The sequence below is a fragment of the Camelus bactrianus genome, chromosome 6 (assembly GCF_048773025.1).
Source record: "Camelus bactrianus isolate YW-2024 breed Bactrian camel chromosome 6, ASM4877302v1, whole genome shotgun sequence".
NCBI classification, from domain to species: Eukaryota; Metazoa; Chordata; class Mammalia; order Artiodactyla; family Camelidae; genus Camelus; species Camelus bactrianus.
Genome location: NC_133544.1, coordinates 92,692,174 through 92,710,238, shown reverse-complemented (window position 1 = coordinate 92,710,238; position 18,065 = coordinate 92,692,174). Strand labels below are relative to the sequence as shown.

The 18,065-nt window shown below is 37.6% G+C and overlaps 1 protein-coding gene across 3 annotated transcripts; it reads right to left on the bottom strand.

The window, feature by feature from the left end:
- Positions 1-172: 172 nt before the first annotated feature.
- MTFMT (mitochondrial methionyl-tRNA formyltransferase) lies at positions 173-17,267 on the bottom strand. 3 transcript variants are annotated; one of them, XR_006724942.2, is made up of 10 exons: positions 16,985-17,267; positions 14,892-15,101; positions 13,291-13,413; positions 12,001-12,103; positions 10,734-10,809; positions 7,418-7,509; positions 2,957-3,035; positions 2,042-2,124; positions 1,160-1,244; positions 569-708 (listed from the first exon to the last, which is right to left on the bottom strand). XR_006724942.2 is itself a non-coding variant. In XM_010955305.3 (9 exons), the coding sequence occupies exons 1-9, from the start codon at positions 17,203-17,205 to the stop codon at positions 523-525; spliced, it is 1,173 nt and encodes a 390-aa protein (XP_010953607.2). In that variant the 5' UTR covers positions 17,206-17,265; the 3' UTR covers positions 173-522. The 3 variants fall into 3 exon arrangements, 2 of the variants coding, with proteins under 2 accessions (XP_010953607.2, XP_045372700.2); XM_010955305.3 differs by lacking the exon at positions 1,160-1,244 and having other exon boundaries at positions 173-708; positions 16,985-17,265; XM_045516744.2 differs by lacking the exons at positions 1,160-1,244; positions 2,042-2,124; positions 2,957-3,035 and having other exon boundaries at positions 173-708.
- Positions 17,268-18,065: the final 798 nt, after the last annotated feature.

Genomic DNA, 18,065 nt, shown 5'->3' with positions numbered 1-18,065 from the left:
GATGTAAAATACGAATTTACTGTACAGATCAATGTGACAGAGATTATTACATATTATAAATGTTTACTACTTGGTGACTAGATGGTAAATAAATTTAAAGAGCTGACTTTATTCCTTGTTGAAAATCAGAAATGTAGATTAAATACTGCTGAAAGAACAGCCAAAGGGAATATATGATTTAAAAAATTTAATAGACACTTTTTAAAAGAACTTCTCTTCAGTATGTATACACATACCAGTTAGCTGTACTCACTTTTAGGGAAAGATAGTCTCCATGAATTTGATATTATAAATAAAAATTTAATTCAAAGCTTCTTTTGTTATTCAAATAGAAAAAGCCGTTCTTAATTACTGTTAAGCGAAAAGTGAAAAGTGAGGTAATTCATCTTTTTGACAATAATCTTCCCTTCCAACAGTGTCATCTTCTTTGAAAGTCAAGGTAATTCCATATAAATAAGGCTTTTAACAAATTATAAATACACAGTAGGATCTTGTCCATCTTCTTCCTTACTACTTAACGCACTATTGCATAGCAACAATTTTTTTCTTCTGCTTCTTCTTCGGTGGAAGTCTGAGAGTCTGAAATGTGCATTGGCTTGGTTGAGCTTGGGAATTTTTCTGGTACCAGGGGTGCAAATATCCATTGTAGAAATCAGTAGCTGTTAGTTTTTTCTTGAGCATCACTGATTGAACACCAATCCAGCCATCCTAAGGGGCAAAAGACAAACAGTGAATAGGCAGGGCTGGCAAAACTGGTGGTAAATTTTAGTTTATAAAACTTTTATCATGAAAAACAACAATAACAACAACAACAACAAATCTTTACTAAATGCCTAACTGTAAATAGCACTAAGTAACATATATGATTCTTTGACACTACAAGTTCATTACCAAGGAGTGATAACAAATGTACAGACCTAATTAAACCTGTTTAAACACAGAAGGGGCAAAAGAAAAAGGTATGTTATATTTGTGTGGTGCTTTACAATTTTCAGTGTGTGTCCATGTATCTTATTGTTACTGGCTGTCAAAATATAACCACTCTAAAAAGTCGGCAGATCCAGTATTATCCCCAAACTGATTTTGGAAGAGAAAACTGATGCCTGGAGACGGAGAGTGATTTGTCCGAGGAGACACAACTGGTGGGACTCAAACTCACATGTTGAGACAACCCATCTCTTCCATGAGAGCAAACTGCAGATGTGCAACATAGACATGTGCACCCAATGCTACTCCAGGATAAGCTGAAGAGAGATGAAGAGAGGTTGCTGTAGGAGTTCTGCGTCTACAGTCTGTGTAGGTCAGAGCAATCCATCATCACACATTATATAAATACCCTTTCTTGAGCATGGAACATCACACATAACCACCACAGGACGGAAAACACTCAGGAAATGGAAGGAACGTGGAACATGTCTCAGGACAACGCCATTGTCTTATACAACAATGATGGTTCCAAAGTTATTTTAAATAGTTAAGAAATCTCCTGTTTTTTTTTTTGTAACATTTTTTATTGAGTTATGGTCATTTTACAATGTTGTGTCTAACCACTGTTGAACAGTAAAAGCAAGTAGGATGCAAGCTCTGTTGTAGTTCAGCTAGCTACTTTGATAGGACTATCTTTTGTGATAGTCATGTTAACACAATGATTTGTTAATTAAATTAGATTCCTGAGAATATAAAAGCTTTTTTTTAAGAAAGCACTGAATCTTCTTTCATTGTCTGAGTAATAATAATGCTTTGGCAAAACTTCATCACTTAAAAAATATTAGAGATTCTACTGTTTCTTAAGAAAATCAAACTGTCCATTGGCTCAATCTGATAGGCAGGGAAGTCCCAACTAAAAATGATAAATGGGGGGTGAGTATAGCTCAGTGGTAGAGCACATGCTCAGCATGCACAAGGTCCTGAGTTCAATCCCCAGGACCTCCACTAAAAATAACTAACTAAAGTTAAAATGATAAATGATACAAACTGTAAACACAGTAAAACAAGTTTTTAAATTTAATTTGATTTAATTTGAAATTAAAGGAAAACGTACCTTGCAACAAACCAGCAGTATCTGTGATTGTTTGTGGTATATTACTGACCCTGGAGTAATAGCCTGTCCTGTTAATTTTGGATCTAAAGAATGGGGGGGGAAAGGGATATGAGAGACAAGATAAATAATGATGCAACTTCATGGTGCTTCTTAAAAATCAAAAATCATTTTGGGAGGGGACATATCTGCTGATGTCCTGACTTTATAATCTAAAACTTAAGGTAAAGCCACGATGTTCTGTGTGTATCTCAAATCCAAAGGGAAGCTTTCCATACACACAAGAAGCTATGAGTCTTTACCCAGTGTCCCGGAGATCAACCTAAAATGTTGAATCTAGACATTTTGACCATACAGGGGAGATAACTAGCTATCAGTGGAGAGACATACAAGAGGCTTAGATCTAAGCTGGCCCTTCCATCTATGACCAAATTCCAATTCCTAGATTCCTGAGGAATTGAACTACGCCAGCTCCCTCTGTGGCTCACCCTCCTCAGTCTACCAGGACAGCAGGGCACTGATGGGCTTTCGAATGGACCAGTGTCATGAAATGCTACACCCTGGCCTAAGATTCTCACTGAGATGCCCAGATGATTTTCACTATGATATTCACAAGAGTGAAATCAAACAAGTCATTCTGTACTAAAACTTTAGTAGAGAAAATCACAGAGATTAAAATGGGATAGTAACACTGCTCTGCCTACTCTCCAGGTTCTCATGATGATTAAAAGAGAGAATACATGTGAATGGACACTGCAAAGAATAAGACTAAATGAAAGTAAAGTATTACCATTACTGAACTGAAACAAACTAAAAGAATCCTTATTTTTAGAAAATGGGACCTATGGTAAAACAGATATGTTTTCAAATAGACTATAGTGAAAATATTTTCCATGTCAGCTATTCAAAAATAAGTACCAGTGAGGATGGAATTATTAACTTCTATCAAATCCAGAAGTTTAATGGTATTACCCATCCAGAGTGTCTGCAACGGAATCTGCAAATAAAATTAAAGAAGGTATGATAAAGAGCTACATTCAACCCCCAAACCCTTTTCAACTACCATTTTACGTTACTCTGGTCTGACTTCTCTCCCAGTTACAGAGGAATTGGGAACTCAGTCTCTAAACCTTGTGGAACAGAACAGAACATGATTCTCTACATCAGTTTCCAGGACTTACAAGATCTTAAAATTAAACACTATTTAAAAAAATATTTCTATCTTTATTAGTATTTCTAGCTAAAAATGTATGCTCATTATAAAAAGTGCAAGCATTGCAACAACTATATTTTAAAAAATTAGAAGTGGAAGTATTCTGTACTCTCATCCCCAGAGGTTAGTAACCACTGTTAATAGTTTGATGTGTACAGCCTTGTATTTTTTTTCTATAAATATAATTATCAGAAAAATCTACAACATACTCTTTGACAAGGAACTTTTTTCACTTAACCATAAACCATGGACAAACTTTCATCAGTACACACTGATCTATTTCACCCTTTTTATCTGCTGCAGAGTATTCCATTTTATGAAATGTACTGTAATTTATGCAACCAGTATCTTTATGATGGATACTTTATAATGTAAAAAATTTTAAGTGTGGTAAGAAATAGTCTGGTAGGTATATCTTTGAGGACTTAGATTTCAAAAAACATCAACATTCTATTGTTAAATTGCCTCCATAAGAGGGGAAAAAATGGCATCCTATTGCTGTTTATTATTAATCAGGCTGAGGAGTATTCCATATGTTTACTTGCACATTTTATTTATTTCTCAGGCTGATTTATGTCCTCGGCCCCTTAAAAAACTGAGTTATTCATCTCTTATTAATTGACAAAGCTTTTTATATTTTTAGGAAATTAGCCCTTTAACTCTTAGATGTATTATAAATATTTTTCCAGTTTGTTAACTTTTAATCCTGGGTCCTGTAATTTTTTTCCATGCATAATAAGTTTTTAATTTTTATGGAGTAATATTTATCAGTCTTTCCTCTCATGACTTCAGTGGTTCATGTCATGCTTTAAAAAAGGCCTAGCCACACTCTGATTATCAAATATTATAAAATTATTCAACCGTGATTTTTCCCAGTTCTTTGCAGTTTTTTCTTTTTTTTTTTTTTTTTACATTTAAATCCTTGATCCATCTAGATTTTATTTTGATTTTAAAACGTGAGACTTGAGGGCTCCCCCTTCTAATGGCTAATCTAGCTGTCCCAACACTACTTTCTGGGACAGTGCCTTTTGCTGCAAAATCACATTTTGATTTAAACAGACTAACAGAAACTAAACAACACCAGGAAATAAGTTCTCTCAAATTTCTAAAGTAAATAAACTGCTTTTCAGACTGTAGTTCAGTCCTCTATTTCACAGGAAAGAAAACTGGCCTAGAGAAATGCAGAAATGGGAAAAATACTGTTTTCCCAAGTTTTAGACGCCGCTAGTTAGTGGCAGAGCCAAGGATCAGAATCTGTTTTCTTATTCTCAGCTCAGTGCTCTTTTTACAACACCTTCTAAAGAGGACATTTAATTTTCCAGAATGGTTAGGTTGTTTCAAAGATTTGAACGGTAAGTCAGAGAATTAAATAAATTTGAAGAAAAGTTCTACGTGTTCATGACCTTTTATATGCCCTATTTTGGTACAAAATCCTCTTCTATAATTTGCTGACTGATTTTTCTCTCACCTGCTTTCAATAAAAGTTATGAAATGATTTACATGCATGTAACTTTTTTCTTTCAAAGAACTCAAAATACTTTTGAAACTTGCTTACTGACTGGAAAACATTTGCTGAGTTACAAATATGATTGGCATAGAATCAGAATATACGTTCTTGTTCTTGAGGAGGTAAAGCTCGTCTTTACCTTATCATCAGAGCACTGCAGAAAGGAGAGGGATGGTAAGAATATAGCCATTTCAGAGTCCATGTCATTACTGTCAAAATCATATGTTTGCATGGATTTAAATTCACAGTTTATCTCCTTTGATCTTGACAGCTGTGGATCTGGTCATTAACCTCATATTAGAGGTAAAAGAGCAGAAGCTCAGAGAAGATTAAGGGTCTTGATCTTGGTTAAGAAATGGCAGCTGTAGGAATCAAATCTCATCTTCTGGTTCCAAGATAAGCACTCCTGTGACAGCACAAGCTTTTCTCAGTGGAGAGGAAAGGTGAATTGCAGAAGATAACGATTATGCAGTGATGTAACTCTGTGTTTAACTTTTTGGGGAACTGTCAAACTGTTTTTCAAAGCAGCTGCCCTCATTTTACATTTCCACCAACAACGAATGAGGGGTCCAAATTTCTCCATATCCCTGTCAACACTTGTTATTGTCTGTTTTTTTCAATTATAGCAATCTTAGTGAATGTGAAGTAGTATCTCAGAAGTTTTCATTTGCAAATGGAATTGACTAACGCAATTGGTTACCTTTTTCATATGCTTAGTGACCATTTATGTACTTTCTTGGGATAAATGTCTTTTAGAGCCCCTGCTGATTTTCCAATCATGTTATTTATCTTTTTGCTATAGAGTTGTAAGAGTTATTTATACATTCTGGATACTGGACCCTCATCAGATGTATGATCTGCAAATATTTTCTTTTATTCTGTAGGTTGTTTTTCACTTTCTTAATAATGTTCTTTGAAGCCCAACAGTTTTTAATTTTGCAGTTCAATTTCCTAATTTTAATTTGTTGCTTAGGCTTTAGGCATCATAGTTAAGAACCACTGCCTATTTCAAGGTCATGAAGATTTACCCCTGTATGTTCTTCCAAGAGTTTGCATAGTTTTAGCTCTTACATTTAGGTCTCTGATCCATTTTGAGTTCATTTTTGTATGTGGTGTGAGGTAGGGATCTAAATGCATTTCTTCTGATTGTGGATATCAGTTGTCCAAACTCCATGTGGAAAAAAGGCTATTCTTTCCCCATCAAATTGCCTTGACACCCTTATCAAAGTCAATTGACAAATAATGTATGAGTTTATTTCTGGACTCTCAGTTTTATCCCATTGAGCCATATGTCTATCTTTGTCAGTATCACATTGCCTTGATTACTGTAGCTTTGTAGTAAGTTTTGAAATCAGGAACTATGAGTCCTCCAACTTTGTTCTTTTTCAAAGTGTGTTTTTTTTTTTTAGCTCTTCTTTGTTTCCTGGGATTCCATATGAATTTTAGGATAAGTTTATCAATTTCTGTAAAGAAGTCAACTAGGATTTTTATAGGAATTGTGTTGCATCTGTAGATCAATTTGGTGAATAGTGCCATCTTGACAATATTAAGTCTTCTAGGTTTTTGGGGGATTCTTTATAATTTTCCAAATATAAGATCATGTGATCCGCAAATAGAGTTTTACATTGTTCCTTTTCCCTTGCCTAATTTGTCAAAGAACTGAGAATTTAATTCACATATTTTAACAAGTTATTATAATTCCACTTTGTATGCCATATGTAGAAATCAAGAATTTAAGAATTAAATTGTAAAAAACTTGCCAAAGGCAGAAAGACATACTGGAAAAAGCACTGGATTAGGAGCTACAAGATTTAAGTTCATTATTTAGTGACTGGGCACCCGAAGTTAGTCACTTCATTTTCATTCCTCTCATCCATGAAATGGGATAACAGAAATTGGTTATGGGAAATGGCAAAATGTATACTTTAAAGTGCTTTGTGAATTCTGAAGGACTTATAAAAATTTAAAGTTTAAATAATATTTAAAAAATTAATGTCAGATATGCAAAAGAATTGAAAGCAGGGACTCAAATAGATATTTGTACACCCATGTTCACAGCAGCATTATTCACATTAGCTAAAAGGTGGAATCAACCCAAACATCCATCAACAGATGAACAGATAAACAAAATGTGCTATAAAAATACAACGGAATATTCAGCCTAAAACAGGAAAGACATTCTGATACGTGATACAACATGAATAAAACTTGAAAACATCATGCTAAGTGAGATAAACCAGGCAGAAAGGGACAAATATTGTAAGAGTCCACTTATCTGAGGTACAGAACAGGCAAATTCATAGAGACAGCGAGTAGAACAGTGGTTACCAGGGAGACTGTGGGGAGCAGGGAATGGGGAGTTGTTATTTAATGGGTATAGTTTCAGTCTGAGATGATGAAAAAGTTCTGGAGATGGATACTGGTGATGGTTGCACAAAAATGTGAACATACTTACTATGACTGAACTACACACTTAAAAATGGTTAAAACGGCAAATTTTCTGTTATGTATATTTTACCACAATAAAAAAATGGTTTTTTAAAAAAATGAATTTCAGGAACCTCAAGTTTTGTTTATGAGAGTTATTCCTAAATAAAAATACATCAAAAGTAAATTACACACACAATTAGGTAAAACTGCAATTTGACTTTCAACTTACTATATTTCCAACAGCACGATAAAGTCTGAATATCTGCTCTGAAGTTTGTTCCTCCCATTTTATACAGCTGGTAGCAGCAGAAATCTTAGGGGCTACAAGATAAAGCCAACAGCAAGAATGAATATCAGGTTCAATGACCATAAATTAGTAATTATTGATACTGAATGACAGACACAAGAGAATTCACTATATTATTTTCTCAGCTTTTATATGTTTAAAATTTTCTATAATATAAAGTAAAAATAAATATACACATACATACATAATAAATGAAAGTACCAGAAGAATGCATGGGTGAATTTCTTTATAACCTAGGAACAGAAAGAAGTCCTTCTATGACTCAAAATCCAGAACCAATTAAAGAAAAGAATGATAAATGTGACCACATAAAAATAAACTTTTATAAGACAAAAAGAAATGCTCTAAGTCAGGCCTAAAAACAAAGGACAAACAAGGTATTTTCAATTTATATCACAGTACTTTATATCTATTTACATACAGTCTATTATGAGAGCTATATCTATATAATAAATATAAATATTTATATACAATTATTATTATATATCTATGAAATATATGTTTATATTTAGGAAACTTTATACCTATTATATAGATTTACTTACATCTATTACACAAAGTTCTCCTAAAAAGTGAGAGGAAAAAGACCAAACACCAGATAGAAAAATGGGCAAAAGATATTACAGATCCTTCTCAGAAAAAAGAAATGCAAATATTCTTAAACATATGAGAAGCTCCTCAACCTCACTCAAGAAGTAATGTAAATCAAAACTACTCCAAGACACAATTTCTTATCTATTAGATTAGGAGGTTAGCATATGCTTAACGTAATTCTTAGTGGCTTTATCTGAAATAGCAAAAGATTAGAAACAATCCAAATGTCCACCAATAGGGGATCTGTTGAATTAATTATGATAAACCCCATAAGTGAGAGCTATACTGCCAGAAAAAAGGACAGGAAAGTCTCTTCTCACTGATAGGAAATGAACACCAGGAGACACTATTAAGTGAAAAAAGAAAGATGCAGTGTAAGAGTGTATACTTTGTGCTATCTTTTGTGGAAGAAAAAAGGAAAAAATCAGTTTTAAAATATGCGTTTTTGCTTATTTTGATAAAAGGGAACAAATGGAAGGCTAAATCAGAAATTAAATCTATACATCAGAAACTAGTAACTGTAGAGGGAGAGAGAAACAGGATTGGAGGAGACGGGGATGGGAAGGAAGCAAGACTTCTCTGAGCATACCATTTCAAATAATTTTAACTTTCGAATCATGTAAATGTTTTACATGATTCAAAAATAAGATTTAACTGGAAAGGGGAAAAAAGCAACCCTGAAAATTAAAAACAAATTGAAACACATAAACTTAACTATGCATCAAACTAGATTAACAAAACCACATGGAAAGAATAATTATCTCCAGTAAGTTTCGAACACAGTGCTCTGACTATATACTCTTAGTAGGATATATTTTAAGGACAAAAAAACCTGCAGAAAAATCTTTACTCTTACTTGGTAGTTATAGTTTTTATAGTAATACTGGTGTTGTAATTTTGAAATTATTTTATGTACAGCAAATGAAAAGTCTAGTATTGATTTTAAAAAGATTTTCCATGTAAGAGAAAATACCAGCAAAACTCTAATTTAAAATTTGAATCAATATGGATTCAAATATATATTTTAAAATATAACACCTTGTCCACTGACACCTCATCCTGGAACACAGTATTGTATTAGATGGTTTCTAAATACCACGCCTCCTCCCACCCCACTAAAATGAACCAGGGAGAGACTGCTGATTCCAGTGTGGGGCAGAGAATTTACACAGTGAGCCTGGCACATCCTGTGATGGAAAACAGGCAGCACTCAAAAATTAGCTGGGGGTCGGGGGTTGGATATAGGACACAGGAGCCAACTTTAAGGGGCTCCCACTAGCCAAATTTGGGACAACTGGAGCTGCACAAAGCATTATGAATGTAATTAATTATGAAACATGATAAATAAAAATCCACAAATCAAATGATAATTTAAAAAACTCACTGCCACCATAACTGAAAGTGATTATGGCACCAACTCTTTATTTAAAAAAATTGATAATTAGAGAAAGAATTAAGCATTTATCCTGCCATTTCAGGATGAATCAAAATTCACCCACAATTAATGAGGAAAAGTTCTTCACAGAGCAATGCCAACTATTAAATGTAAAAGGAATTGGAAAATCATTATTTTGATTTTCATTGAAAAGATGCATTCAGGGAAGGAGCATCAGTCCATGCTAAAACTGTCACGTGAACGGCTGTCACGAACCAGATATTTGCATGGTGCCAAGTATTACCCCATGGACTACCTGACATTTGCAAAGGGAGAAACACAACTTTACATGGGGAAGATCTGGAGGTCCCCTCCTCAACCAAGTAATCAAACTTAGTTTCACTAGCCTTGACGCAAACTGGTGTTACAGCTTAGTGATGTGACACTCCAAGACTGCAGGGGACAGAGATGAGACTTCTCTGAGTATATCCTTTTAAATAGCTTTAACTTGTGAGTCATGTAACTGTCTTACATAGTCAAGACATAAAATCAAATCATCAATAAAAACCAAAAGCAATCCTTAAAGTTAAAAACAGACTGAAAAAATTATCACCAGAACATAGTATCATCTATGAAATATTCTTTCCACAAACTTTAAGCTCGTATCTAATCAAGCCTTTAGAACTTTCAACTTACAGGGACTTTAAGGACTAGGAAAACAAGTTAAACTATACCGGAAGGAAACAGACAACTGGCCTGATCTCTTTAAAAAGTTAATGACATAGAGGGGAAAGAAATAGTGGAAGAAAGACTCTAGTGAGACTGAAGAGACATACAACTAATTACAATTGGATCCTACCCTGAAAAACATACAGCTATAAAATATGATTCATACTTCCAACAGTTAAGCAGAAATTAAAATACATACACTAAATAAACATATAGAGAGAGACAGGGAGAGAGAAAGAAAATATGGCAACATTAGTAACTGTTGACCCTGGGTTAAACAGGTATCCGTTGCCTTTCAACTTACCTCTGTGTTTGGTACTTTTCAATATAAAGAGTAGAGAAAATTTTTCTAATCTTTCATGAGGCTACATGTGAAAAGGGAGAGAGAGACCTTACCAGTCTTTCTCTGGAAGAGGATATGCAAGTGGGCACTCAGTCTTTAGTCAAAATTAAGGGACATGTGCAAGTGAAGAAGTCAGAGGGTTCAGGCGCCATCACAACAAAGAAAACCTTAGGAAAGATGTAGAAGTCTTCACTTACCCTGTGTCACCCCCTCAGTGGGCTGCTGCCTTCCATTTCTCAAACTTTCAGGCAAATTTTTCAAAACTGAAATAAGCTAAAAAAAAAAAAAAGAGCAATATATTCAAGATGAAAAGAACAAAAACAGAAATCCATTACAATTCAGTACCATGAAATTATGTATAGTTTTAAAAGAGCTGTGTGGGAGGGTAAGGCAGTAAATTGGCTTTAGCTGTGAGGATCCATCTACATGGTGGAGTTTTAGTGGAGATGTTGCTCTCTGTAGAGCACAGGTCACCGACTTCCTTCCAGAGAATGCTGAGCTTTGCGTGCCTGTGCAAGCTTTTGGTGTCTGGACAGCCTGTGCTCAGCTATCTGCACTCACTCTGCAAAAGGGAAGCCAGTGGAAAATCACAGAAAGAGAATGTACTCTGGAGTCACACAGTTCTGGGTTCAAATCCCAGTTCCACCACCTGCTAGCTATGTCATTGTGGAAAAGTTATTTTACTTGTCTGTGGCCTTCAATGCCATCATCTATAAAACAGCTGACCACAAAAGCTACCCCAAGGGTTTGTTGGGAGGGCAAAAAAATGTCTGTAAAAGTATTTAAAACAATCCTGGCACACAAGCCAGTGCTCAGTAAATGACACCCACTGTTATGACAGCATTTCCAAGGAGAGTGCCTAGAATGGGAAGCAGCATCTGTACAGCTGGGGGTGGGGGTGGGGTGGGGAGTCTTCCTCTACAGAAAATTTAGTTCATTTGAAAGTCATTAATTTGGTCATTAAGCATTTACTCAGACCCTACTGTATGCAGATTCAGTGAAAAAGCCACAGAGTTCATTTCCAGCTAGGGGTCAGCAGAATTCCAGTGCATCTGGATGCAAATGACTGGGCAAGGTACAGAAGTGGGAAGAAAGCTGAGATTCACTTAGGAAATGCTGTTGGTTCAGTCTGACAGGGATGTATGGTGTATCTGTGAGACTGAGGAGAGTGAAATTGGGAAGAACAGTCTAAAAGCCGCACTGTGAAATGCAGCAGACTATAAAATCTAGTACATGATGTAATACATTACATAGTACATTATAAAATCATGCATTTTACTCAACAGCCTTTATTAAGTACCCACTCTGTAAGTTCTCAAAGACCACAAATGCCAAGCTAATTTTTAGGAAGCCAGGGATGGGAATAACTTTTTAAAAAGAACATCACATAATTGTTCTTTTCATCACAACCACCTAGGAAACCTACTAAGTGAATAACAAGCAGGGGGATACTGGAGAACTGACCATGCTGGCACCCAGGCTTGACAGCAGTGCTTCCAATTCCTTGGAGGTGCCCTTGGGCGGCACAGGAACCGTTTCCTGTTTGAGAATTGGGCCTACATCAAACCTACCAAAAAATCAAAAGCAAATAATAATACAATTACTGACGATTTCTTAAGATCAATACGTTTGTCTACATGAGTGTTTACATTCTACAAGGATAGTTTAACCCTGGCCATGACTGTTAGCCATCGGCAAGGGAGAAATGTCAGTGTGAAAGAAAGGAGAGCAAAATCTAGCCTGTAGTCAGATTTCAAGTTAATTTTTTCCTAAAGGAAAAAAAGTATAAAGTTGCATATCAGGGATTTAATTGCAATTATGAATAATTCTATCATTAGTAGTAAAGAGTATGAAAAAATCTCTATTTATATAATGAAAGCATAGAGCAAAGAATTTATTTTCCAAGGAAGTACAATTAAGGAATTCATAATTATTCCTTTCTCAAAGGACAAGAGTTTTGCCTGAATTATAATCACTGGTGATTTTGAGGAAGTTCAAGTGTAGTTGCGTTTCCACAAGTCTTACATTTTACATCAAGCTCCATATGTATTTTCTTTTCAATATTTAATTTTGTGGCTTGTTAACTCTACTTTTAACCTATGAGCTTTAATAAAATATTTATTTTGAAAAGTTACAAACATTCCGAAAATAGAGTGAAGTCTAAGGAATCCCCATATACACACCATAAGATTTGAGAATTACCAAAGTTCTGCCACTCCTGTTTCATCCGCCCCTCCTCTTTTTTATTTTTTTTGAAGTTAAAGCAAATCCCAGATATCAACTTGTTCTTGCGAACTTTTGAATTTTTCTTTTCTATGGGGTTGTTAGGTGATAATAGGCAGAGGCTTCATACATGCTTGAAACAATTTAAAGTAACTGTTTCTTAGACTGTAGGTATCATTTAAAAAATTAAACACATTTAAGACAATTATATGACACGTTGATAAACAACATATTCTTACTTCAGGTTCGAAAAATTTTTTGACCATAGAAACCAAGGCCAGTAGCACCGAGATTCGTAACAACTAATGTACAAATATCGATCTCTCATTTATATAGTGTTGTTTACAGAAACCCACTTAATAATGTAATTTATTTCAGTTAACAAGTTTAAAGAGACACTGTGTAATACCAAACTGGAAATCTGAGAAAAAATTGAGCAGCACTCACTCATTTCCTTCCACTTCCCCCCAGGCAGACTGATATCAACATTCAAAATCACAAAAAGTCTCAAGAAGAGAAAATATGCACTACCTTTTAGGTCTAATTTGCATAATCGTTACTCCGGTAACTGTGTCTCCGTGAAGCACGGTATGGATGATAGGGGCTGGACCACGCCACCTCGGGAGGCAACTGGGATGGACATTCAATATGCCACTGAGTTAGAAAAGGCAGAAATTAGTATGCCAGTGAGCTTTTTACCATTTAGTTTACTGCTACTTAAACTAATATGTTCCTTTTCATCATTAAACTTCCCCAGAAATTTTGAAAACCAGTTAAATTTAGTCTTATACCATCTGAAATGGGAGCCATAGCTAAGTTCACTCTCTTACCATAAAAGACCAATGACAATTAAAAACAGAGCAAGAACAACTATTCATTATTTCAAAGATGTTCCACAACAGCTCATGATGTCTGGAGTTTTTAAATGAAAACAAAAAATGTGTTTTTTTTACTGTATGAGAAGAACCACTCAAGCCCAATCACGCATTTCACGGCTAATGTGAACTATACCTATAGTTTAGTTACATAATTACCCTCACTTCACATAGTTTGCATATAAATTCCTCAAACAAGCTTATTAGATCCCCATCAAATGATTCATTCACCGTTGCTGTTTATCCCAATATACCTTTAACCCATTAATGAGCAATTTAAATAATTTACTGATCTACTGATTAGTTAACTAATTTACTGATTAGTTAACTAATTTACTAATCAGTTAATGATGTCTCCATCAGCAAGAGCATGCACTGGAGAGTCCTGTATTCTAAATTCCACGGTTCAGCCCAGTCTTGTTCATCCAACAAATATTTACTGAGCACAGTCCATGTTCTGGCACTGTTTTAAGTGCTGGGGATACAAGAACAGTGAACCAAATAGAAAAAAAAAAAAAATCTGCCCTCATGTGCCAATGTAAGGACTTAAATTTCATTCTGAGATGGAAAAGCACCAGAGAATTCTGAGCAGAGGACATGATCCAACTTACGCTTTAAAAGGATCACTTTGGTGTGGGGTGGTAAAAGACAGAGAGGGCCAAAGACAGAAGTGGAGATCACCCAGAGGCTACTGCTGCACAACAGCCAAGAGTGGTGGCAGCGGAACTGATGAGAGATAGTCATTCTAGACAGACTTCAAAGGCAGAGCCAGTAAGATTTCCTGATGGACTGGAAGTGTGGTGTGAGATTAGGAATTGGGAACAATGCCAAGGCTTTGGGTTCAAGCAACTAGAAGGCTGGAGTTGCCATGTACTGAGATGAAGATTCTGGGAGGAGCAGGTTTTGAGTGAAAGTTTAGGAATGTAGTTTTGGACATCTTAAATGTAAGGTGCCTATCAGAGCTGCGGAGGGTGGTGGGTACCAGGGACTAGGTGTTCAGGGAGAGACCTGAACAGGAGGGACAAATATGGCAGTTGTAGCCTATATGTGGAATTTAAATGAGGGTGGTGAGAGCCCATAGATAGTGATAAAGAGCATCGTGCATTTTAACAATTCATGCCACTAATAAATTTTTTCATTTTAAGAGAAAATACTAAAGGAAGCAGAATTAGAGTTCAAGTTACTGCACTTCAGATACCAGGTCTAAACATAAAGACCGAGGTCTCTAAACTGTACTTCCTTACAAATTAAACTTACTAGGGAAATTTAAGAATAAGAGCCTCACTCAGAAGTCGGCCAAATGAAGCTACCACTCCAACATCATATTCTCCAGATCCCACATCTGGCCACTCATACACTGGAAGCTGAGACTGGATGGCATATTGCTTCACAGGCAATCCTTTTGGTGATGGGGAGGGCACTGTGACCACCTCCAAGTTTTCAATTAACTCCTCCTCTTTGTTTTCCCTAAGTTGGAAAGATTAGAAGAAAACATGACAGTGTTAAGACAATAACATAAAGCTAGACTACTTCACACATTTCTAAGGCATTTTTATGATTAAATTCATGAAATATTTAAGAGTAAATGATTAAAACTAGTGCAAATGAGAGACTAAGGGTTTGTTTTTTTTTAATTTTCTTTTTTAACTGAAGTACAGTCGAGTTACAACAAGGTTTTGTTTTACATTTAATTTTAATTGTTTTAAATTTAAAGAGCCGCATGTTCCTACTGGCTACTGTTTGGATAGCATGGTTCTAGAAATTTCCTGTGCATACCAAAACATATACAGTACAGATATTTTACACAATCGGGATATTACATATACTGCTCAGCATTTTGATTTTTTCTCTTAACACTATGTATGCTATTATGTGAGTCTTTTTAAAAAATGAGTTAAAGATACATTTGCTTGTATATGCACTGAACATTTCTAGAATAAACTGAAAACAGTGCTTGTCTTTGAAGAGAGGAACTGGGAGATAGAGGTGGAAGGAACTGATTTTTCACTGCATATCCTCTGAAGCTTTTGAATTTTGTACCACAACCAGGTGTTACTCAAACACTAAATACTTTTTAAAAACAAAAATATATACCATGGCATCATTCCATGACAGTACATGCAACACCACCTCATTTTTATTAACCTGCTGCAGAGTGTCCCAGTGCCTGAGGACTGTTCATTCATTTATGTAGCAGGTTTTGCATCACCTGTTGAGGAATTATGAGAAAAGGAGCAGATAGGAGGGCTCAAAAGAGAAAGCACAGGAGTACAGGAGCCACCGTCGGAAGCATCAGCAGAATGGCCAGGATACATGCAGTGAGAGATGCAGGAGGCAGAAGGGAAAAGTGCATTATGGAGGGTGTGCAAAGAGAACGTGTGAGAGGGGAGTGTTTCAGGGTGTGTTACAGAGGGGAGGGGGTCGAGGGGGGAATACAAGGGGATTCATGAAGGAGTCAACAGTGAGGGTCTGCTCTGTAGACTATATGCAGGGAAGATTTGACGGAAAAAGATGACAGAACTGAGCACGAGGGAGCACCAGGAAAAAACGGAGTGAGGAAATAAAAAATGGAGGCTGGGGGAAAGAAGGCAGAGCAGTATATACGGGTATCGTCACCACATACCATGGACTTTCAGGATGGGCTGGCTTTCAAATAATTTTTTTCCAGGAACCACGACTTGTTAAATTTTAGAAATACTACAAATATTCCTAAGAGTTCTGATTTATAAATTTATCCATTGGAAAACAGATCGTTTTTGAACTATGTCTCCATTCATTCCCAGACAACTGGATCCGGTTGTATACAGGGAGGAGATGGGGAGTGAAGGAGTGAGACACGGGTGTGCAAGGGATGCATGCGCCTGGTAAGAAGCCCAGAGGATTAGACGGTGCAAATTAGGTGAGTACGAAGAAGTCGATACGGAAGGACTCTTAAGTCAGACTCCCGTGTCCCAACCTGCTCAGCTGATGACCTTGGGCAATTGTTTAACCCTCCTAGCTATCGTTTCCTTACACGTAAAAAGGGCAGGGAGGCGGTGGGACTGGACGGAGGTGATACATGTAAAGCTGACACTGCGGGCTTGGCACCGCGGGGCGCCCGGTAGCGCCTGGAGCGCGGATAGACTGCGCCCGGAGTGGGGCGCGTGGGCCGGACGGAACCAGGCGGGCGCCCCAAGGGCTGACCCAGCCCGCGGGTGGCGCACCTTCCGGGCTCCCGGAGACGCCGAGACCTGGGCCCACACTCCTCCCGCGCCACTGCTTTCCCCAGCAAGGAGTCCAGTCCCTCGAGGCCGGCCGCAAAGGCTCGACAGGCCTCAGCACCTGGGCCTCCCAACCCCCGGGCCCGGTACCTGGCGGCGTGCAGCGCCCGCAGCGTTTCGCGGGCGAACCAGTCAGTGCCGAAGAAAAGCACCCTCCAAGGAGGCTTCTCGCGGACTCGAGCTCCCCGGCCGTCCTCCCCGCCAGAGGACCCGCTCAGCCCGGCCAGCGCTCGCCACCGCGGGGTCGGCTTCCGGCCCGCGCCGCCACCGACTGGCAGGGGCCCCCAGCAGCAGCGCACCAGCACCCTCATCGCCTCCGCGGGCGGCCCCCCTGCGCAGGCGCGGCGGGGTGCGGGTGAGGGCGCTAGGCCGGAGGGGCGGGGCCCGGACGGAAACCCGATGGGCCAGGTCTTTCAGCGACTGGGGCGGGGCCTGTCTGATTGGAGGCGTGGCCCGCCTGGATTGGACCTGATGAAGGAATTTACCTCGGGTTCAAGCGTCTCCGTGACTTTTGTTGCATTTGTTTGCACGATTTAGCCAATCTCCCTAAATAACTCCTTTGGGAAAAAATCATATGTTTTCAGACGACGAAATCTTATTTATTTATTTATTTATTTATTTATTTATTTATTTATTTATTTATTTATTTCTGTGTTATTTTCTCAGCCATTATAACTCATATTTACTGGATGCCACGCTAAGCATTTTGTCTCCCTTATTAATCTGCCTATCAACCATACCAGGTAGATATTATTACAACCATTCTACTGAAGAGAATCTGAGGCCCCGTGAAGTCTGGGTAGTTACCTATCTAAGGTCCTCACAGCTAGCCCATGTTGCTCCAAAGCCTGTGAATCTATTTGGCCTTTGCAGAAATCCTGTGTATTATGGAAGTCAATATCCCCAATTTGCGCCTGGGGCAACTGAGGCTTAACTCTTGCTTGTAGTGGCTCTGGTGAATCAAAGGCCCGCTCTGCCTCTCCCTGGGGGTTCCCTCCCATATAAAGGGTTAACATAGAAGAGATTCTTAAGAAAAATGGGCAGGGAAAGCTGTCCTCAGAAGACCTCTAAAGACCTTTAGTGCTTAGGTTCTGTATTCCTGAGGCCCGTGCAATGGCCTTCTCCTTGAGTATGGTCACACATCCTGGTTGTAGAATTACGGACAGCAGAT